This window comes from Thamnophis sirtalis, unplaced genomic scaffold (genome assembly GCF_051295495.1).
Source record: "Thamnophis sirtalis isolate CommonGarterSnake01/CBP01778 unplaced genomic scaffold, rThaSir2_p1.2 scaffold_17, whole genome shotgun sequence".
NCBI classification, from domain to species: Eukaryota; Metazoa; Chordata; class Lepidosauria; order Squamata; family Natricidae; genus Thamnophis; species Thamnophis sirtalis.
The window spans coordinates 3211008-3218732 of NW_028261397.1; the positions used below are offsets into that span (position 1 = coordinate 3211008).

General features: G+C 37.8%; 1 protein-coding gene across 1 annotated transcript in view; it reads right to left on the reverse strand.

Moving 5' to 3' along the window:
- The window catches only part of LOC148042384 (transient receptor potential cation channel subfamily V member 2-like), a 53524-nt gene extending 46081 nt beyond the window's left edge, over nucleotides 1-7443 (reverse strand). Inside the window, 2 exon segments of the mRNA XM_087702902.1 lie at nucleotides 5975-6208; nucleotides 7358-7443. Of these exon segments, the coding sequence (XP_087559028.1) occupies nucleotides 5975-6156 (182 nt within the window). The 5' untranslated portion in view covers nucleotides 6157-6208; nucleotides 7358-7443.
- Between the last annotated feature and the right edge of the window lie 282 nt (nucleotides 7444-7725).

Below are 7725 nucleotides of genomic sequence, written 5' to 3' on the forward strand. Positions count from 1 at the left end.
ATAATATGGAAGGAAAAGTAGAAAGTATACACAACTGGATGCTGAAATACGAAGACAGAATTCAAAAAATTGAAAATAAAATTCAAGAAGGAGAGAAGAAAACCGAGAAGCTAGAGATCAGACTAAGTGATGTAGAAAGAGAGAGCAGTGGAATATTAAGATGGGAGATGGATAGGTCTGAATTTTTCTTAAGATTTCAAAACATAGAAGAAGAAAAAGGAGAGGACTTAGTTCAGATAATTTCAAATATTTTGATAGATGTTCTGGGGATGTCCCAGGACCAAATAATAGAAACAATTGATGAGACTTTTAGAGTATACACAAGATATGCAATGAGAAATGCTCTTCCAAGGGAAGTGCATGTAAGATTTACTAAGAAAACAATTAAATCACAAATTTTACAGAAATTGAGAGATAGAAAATTAGAATATAAAGGTAAGGAGATTGTAGTACTCAAACAAATTCCAAGAGAGGTGAGAGAGAGGAGAAGAGAATATCAATTTCTGACTAAAGTATTGATAAAAAAAGGTGTTAACTACAGATGGCTCATACCGGAAGGTTTACTATGTACTTGGCAAGGACAAAGACACAGGATAGATACAACTGAGAAGGCAGAAGCTTTCTACAAAGAATACTTTAGAGAAATGGCTGAGAAAGCTGGGAAAGACAATTCAGCGGTACAAATACTGGAACCACCTGCAATCGCGACCGAAAAAATAGAAGGAGCAGTAGGTGGAAGTGAGAAAGAAGGGGCGACAGGGAATGGAAGCCACAAAGAAAAACGAGAACCTAGATCTACTAGAACGATAAATCCTGTATATAAAGTATAAACATGGAAGAAAGAAAAATGATTACAATTAACATTAATGGACTTAATTTGGCAATTAAAAGGAAGAAAGTATTCCATAAATTAGAGAAATTACAACTTGACATAATTTGTCTGCAAGAAGTACATATTCAAAAGAAATATGAACATTTATTAACTCAACCAAAGCTTGGGAAAATGTTTTCATCATTGGCAAACTGCAAGAAAAGAGGAGTGGTCTTTTATATTAAAGGCAACATCCCAGCAAAAGTAGTCTATGCAGAGGAAGAGGGAAGAATTTTGATGGTGGAAATTATGGATACCAAAAAGACACTCCTAATTGGAATCTATGCCCCCAATGAAAAACAAGATGAATTTTACAAAAAACTACACAAAAAAGTTTTGGAATTAGACTATGCTGATATTTGTATGATGGGAGACTTTAATGGCATTGTGAATCAAAATATGGACTATAAAACACATAAAACCAAAAAATTAAATAGGAAGCCTCTGCCGAAATCTTTTTTTAGGATGACAGATGAACTAAATCTAAAAGATATATGGAGAGAAAGAAATGCTAAAAAAGAACAATATACTTTCTACTCAAATAGACATTCTTCATTCTCTAGAATAGATATGATATGGGTCTCAGCGGAGTTGAGCTCCAACATAAAAGAAATTGAGATTGAAGCAAGTACCTGGGCGGACCACAATCCAATTTTAATTAAATGGAAAGGCCAAAGGGCAAGATCTAGATGGACACTAAATAACACTATATTGAAAGAAAAAGAGTTTGTACAAAAAATAGAAAAAGAGCTAGTCCTTTTCCTTAAAGAAAATAGGAAAGAAGATACGTCGTTGCAGAATCTCTGGGATACAGTGAAGGCTGTTATCAGGGTTTGACAATAGACTACACAAGGAAGAGAAACTCAAAGAAAAGACAAATGCATAAAGCTCTAGACAATGACTATAAAATACTTGAAAGAGAACTACAGAGAGCACCACAAAAAAAAGATGTTAAAATAAAAATGGACATAATTAAACACAAAATGCACCTATTAGAAAAGGAAGAACTGGCACAAAAAATTAGAGGTGCCAAACAGAATTATTTTGAAAATGCGAACAAGCCAGGCAGGTGGTTGGCATATAAAATGAAAAAAGAGAGAGAAACAAAGAAAATACTTCAACTAAGAGATAAACAAGGAGAAATTCAGTATGGAAACACTGAAAAAAAAATATTATACAAGACTATTATGTTAAACTCTATGAACAAGAGAAGGTGGAGGAGGGACGAGTTAAAAAGTACCTACAAGATGCCAATCTCCCCCAGGTACCAGATGAAACTAGAACAATGTTAGAAAGTAAAATAACAATGATGGAACTAACAGAGGCACTTAAAAAACAAAACAATGGGAAAGCTCCAGGACCAGATGGCCTACCTGTGGAATTCTACAGAACATTTGAAGAAATATTGACCCTCCCACTCCTACAAGTCATGAATGAAGTGATGTCTGAGAGCCAAATACTGAAGTCATGGTCAGAAGCGTATATCACACTACTACCCAAGGAAGAGACTGATTTAACACAAATCAAGAATTATAGACCAATTTCTTTATTAAATTCAGACTACAAACTATTTGCATCTATACTAGCTGAGAGACTTAAAAAATATTTAAATGGCTTCATCCATTCAGATCAAAATGGCTTTTTACCTAAAAGACAAATTAAAGACAATATGAGAATGATTTTGAATACCTTGAAATACTATGAGGCCCATCCAGAAAAACAATTGGCAGTGATGTTCCTCGATGCGCAGAAGGCCTTTGACAATGTGAATTGGCAATTTATGTTTTTGCAACTGGAGCAGATGAATTTTGGCAAGAAATTCACTCAAACTATACAAATGATATACCAGAAACAAGCAGCAAAGATAATGGTAAATGGAGAACTAACAGATCCGATTGAAATAAAGAGAGGTACAAGACAAGGTTGCCCACTATCACCGCTACTCTTTGTCCTAACACTAGAGGTCTTAAATAGAAAGATCAGAGAAGAAGAAGAAATAAGAGGAATGAAAATTAAGAGAGAAGAGTATAAATTGCAAGCGTTTGCAGACGACTTAGTTTTTATTCTTGAAGATCCATTAGAAACAGCATCCAAATTGCTGGAAAGAATAGAGGAATATGGAGAAGTAGCAGGCTTGAAAATAAACAAAGATAAAACAAAGATCATGACAAAGAATATCCCAGCAACACAAAAGGAAGAGTTGTCAGAAATGTTGCAGATTCAAAACACAAGTAAGGTTAAATATTTGGGGATATATCTATCACCTAGATGTAGCACTCTTAAAGAGGATAACTATACCAGATTAAAACGACAAATAGCAATTGACTTGGAGAAATGGGAAAATTTGCATTTGTCAATGATGGGAAGAATCTCTACAATTAAAATGAACATTCTACCTAGAATTCTATATCTGTTTCAGACAATCCCAATCAGATTGGGTAAGGATTTTTTTCAAGATTTAAATAAAATAGTTTTGAAATTTATTTGGCAAGGGAAAAAAGCTAGAATAAAACTTAAATTACTACAAGATGTTAGATCGAGAGGAGGTTTTGGGTTACCTGATTGGGAGCTATACTATCAGGCAGCAAACTTGATGTGGATTAAGGAATGGATATTATTAAAAAAAACTCTAGATTATTGAATGTAGAAGGTCACGACTTGCTGTTGGGATGGCATGCTTTCTTATGGTATAAGGGAACTAAATCACATGGTTATTTTAGAAGACATTATATAAGGGAGGCGTTGTTGTTAAACTGGGAAAAGGTTAAAAGACTACATTATTTAAAAATTCCAGTCTGGATATCAACAATTAAAGCATTTTCGTATCCGATAATGTATAAAAAGGAACAAACAGTTAGATATACAGAATTATTGAATACAGAGGGTGAGCTCAAATCTAGTCAAGAGTTGAAGCAAGAAGGGATGGAAATGAACTGGTATTCATATGTACAGATACAATCTAGATATAATGAAGATAGAAAAACTAAAGGTCTTTATAATAAAATGACTGAGTTAGACAAAATTCTAACAGGTACTGATGAAAAAGTAATTAAAAAACTATATGGATATTTATTGGAGTTTAAATTGCATGAAGAACAAGTTAAAGAAACTATGATAGCTTGGGGGAAAAACTTTAGGTATGGGATTGATTTAGAGAATTGGCAGAAATTGTGGTCTCAAAATTACAAAATGACAATGTCTACTGCATATAGAGAAAACTTGTATAAGATGTTTTACAGGTGACACCTACCCACAACCAGAATTGCAAGAATGTTCAAGAATAAATCAGAAAAATGTTGGAAATGTCACCAGATACCTGGCTCATACTACCACATGTGGTGGACTTGCACTGAAGCTAAAAGATACTGGACTAAAATCCACATGTGGTTGGAGAAAATGACACACAAACAAATAGACTTTAAACCAGAGCTCTTTTTATTGGGGATCATACCAGAAATCTACAACAAAGACTTAAAATATCTGATTGTGAATGTGTTAACAGCAGCCAGAATTGTATTTGCAAAAAACTGGAAAAACGAAACAATACCAAAAGAGGAAGAAGTTATCCGAAAAATAATGGACTGTGCCGAAATGAGTAAATTGACATTTGAAATTAGAGAACAAGAGGATGAACAATTCTATAAGATATGGGACTTGTTTTATCGGTGGCTAGGGGAAAAAAAAAACTTTGGAAATGAAAAATGATATACTGATGTCTTAACTGAAAAAAGTAAATGATGATATAATTATGCTGTGAAATAATCCAATAATGACACAATGAAGTATTAATATAAGGTCTGGGGATATAATGTATAAGGTTAAGAACTTATTATAATGATATTTTGCTGCTGATAAAGCAATTCTAATAGGGGAACAAATGAAAACTGGTATATATAGGTAGCGATGCTTTGTTGAACAATGAAGGAATAAGATCTCTGTTTGAAGGTATGAAATGCAAGGTTAACAATAAATAGAAGTATACTCTCTGGGGAAAAATAATGCTAATGCTAACTGAATATATATTGTAGAATGAAAATGAGGCCTTTAGTTATATTAGATGAAATATTTGAGATGGTAAATATTATTTGAAGATGCAGAGGTTAAAACAACTGTAACCAAACGACATGCTGCATGTGATGATGGTTTTTTTTTTTTTGCCTTTTTTGTCTTTTTTGGCTCCCCCCTCCTTTCCCCCCCTTTTTTTTTTTAAAAAAAACCCCTAGCTTATTGTGGTGTTTATTAAATATACAACAGAGAGATACGGGATGTATAAACTTAGTAGGGATGCACCTGTGATCAAATGACATATTGTATGTGATGATGGAGTTCCCCCCCCTTTTTTTTAAATAAATTATTTTTTTTTTGTTACATAGACAACAATGGGAAAGGGAGAGGATGGAAAGAAAAAAAGGGGGGGGAGGGAAAACCCATCTTCACATACAATATGTCGTTTAATCACAGGTGCATCCCTACTAAGTTTATACATCCCGTATCTCTCTATTGTATATTTAATAAGCACCACAATAAGCTAGGGTTTAAAAAACAAAAAACAACAAAATAAAACAAGGGAGAGAGGAAGGAAAAAAAAGGGTGGGGGAAGGGGGGGAGGCCAAAAAGGACAAAAAAAAGGTTCAAGAAGGAAAGGGAAAAAAACAAAACAAAACAAAAACAAAAACAAAAAAGAATAAAAACCATCATCACATGCAGCATGTCGTTTGATTACGGTTGTTTTAACATCTACATCTTCAAATAATGTTTACCATCTCAGATATTTCCTCTAATGTAACTAAAGGTCTCATTTTCCTTCTACCATACTTTTTTTTCTTTTTTTCTTCTCCTTTTCCCATTGTTTTTTTTTCTATTGTCATGTGATGTTGTCTATGTAATAAAAAAAGAATAAAAAAAGAATAAAACAAAACAAAAAAAAAGATGACAGAATAACAGAGTTGGAAGGGACCTTGTGGGTCATCTAGTCTAACCCAAGCCCGCGATTCCTGCACTGGACTGCAAAGCAACCCGTAAACCTTGGACAGAGACCAACGCAAAAGTTCTCCCTGGTGGCGAATTTCTGCAAAATAATTCCCATTGTGATAAATGACTTACGCGACGAGTCCTGGCCGGTAATTCAGGTTCACCCGGATCTGGGGGGAGGGAGGGGCTTCCTTCTGGAAAGGGGTCTCCAAGGGTGGCAGTCCATGCTCCGCCCCAGCTGTCCCCTTCGTGGCTGCATTCAGATCCTCCGCAAGGCCATCATCCGTCTCCAGCGCAAAGTGGGATCTGCTCATTGTCCCGACAGTGGCAAGTGGGCCAAAGGCTGAACCTAAAGGGCTGGCAGAACTGGGTAGGGAGGGGTTGTGGGGAAGGGGTTGGGACAAAGGGATCTTCTTGTGGACATCAATTAAATACAAGCCAGCAGTGTGCATTGTCAGCCAAGAGCCCATGCAATCCTAAATTGTTTGCCTCCTGAAAAAAGCACCGTTGGGACGACCACGAACTGAATGACGGAGAATATCTACAGAGTTTTAGCTACGCAATTTGGGATGAAGACCCTTGGAATGGTTGTGGGAACAGGAATGGATTTCCAGAGGGAAAAGAATTGCAGTCGACAGGAACCATTTGCACCACTCGGGTGACCCTGAGGACACAGAGAAATCTCCAAGGGTGGGTGTTGTGGCCCAGCAGGAGCTGGTGGAGCTGCCACCAGACTCCGACAGCGAGGGGCCCTATGAGTCGGCTCTGGAGGATGTGGAGGACCCTGGACAGGGTTCCGACTCCGAGCAGGGCGCAGAGAGACTGGTTGGCAACAAGGAGGTGCCTGAGCCTTGGACCAGTGGGGAGGAGACAAAGGAGTGTGATCCTGACATCATGAATTGGAGCAGTTGGGAGGAGACAAGGGAATTGGTCCTGGATGCCCGGCAACGGAGAGCTAATAGGCGTAAGGAACAATTACGCAGTTACAGGAGATAATTGCACTCAGCCAGTGGTAATGAGGCTCCTCTCAAGACTATAAAAGGAATGATTGTGCACATGCCCTTTTGCAGGAGTCAACGTATTCACTAAAGTTGGAGAACATTCGTGGCTAGCTTGGCAGGCTGGATTGCTGCCAAGGTTAGTCTGTGCTGGATTGCTGCCAACCTCTTGTCTGTGCTGGCTTGCTGCCAAGGTCCTGTCTATGTGTCAATAAATCCTTGCAGTATCTTTGTCTCGGCGTGTTTTGGTGTAGGACGAGGGTGGTCAGAACAGGTGGGAATGGAGATTTTTCAGTATCCTTCCCCTGCCAGGCCCACCAAGCCACGCCCAAAGAACTGGTAGTAAATAAATTTGAATTTCACTACTAAACGCATCCCATTAGTAGCAAAGCAAAAATAAGCATTTGATTCCCTCTGATCTAAACTGCAAGACAGTTCAGCAGTCTGCACATGCTCTAAAGCCATCTCGTTCACGAGCCCCATTGTTTTATTTTCGGATGGGAAGGAGGATACTCACCGACTGGTTGGATTTCACGAGGCTAATCGTCCCAGATCTCCAGAATCCTGTGTGCAGGGATCTCCATCAAAGGCAAGAAATCAACCTGGGTCCTTGGTCTGTAACCCCGACACGACCTCTCCGCTGCGAGATTGGCGGTGCATCCGAAGAGCAGCAGTTCTACCTGGAGTAGAGAAGCTTTAAGTATCTCTGCCAGGCAGGATGTGGCTACCATTATAACCCGAAAAAGGGGGACGTGGTCGGAGTTCTCAGACTCAGACCAATTATATTGGACACACCACCGTGAGAACTGACATTTCTCCGGTTCAGGTTATGTGTCCAGAGGAACCAAGAACATTTCTGGAATTAGCCCGTTTAACCCCTGTGTC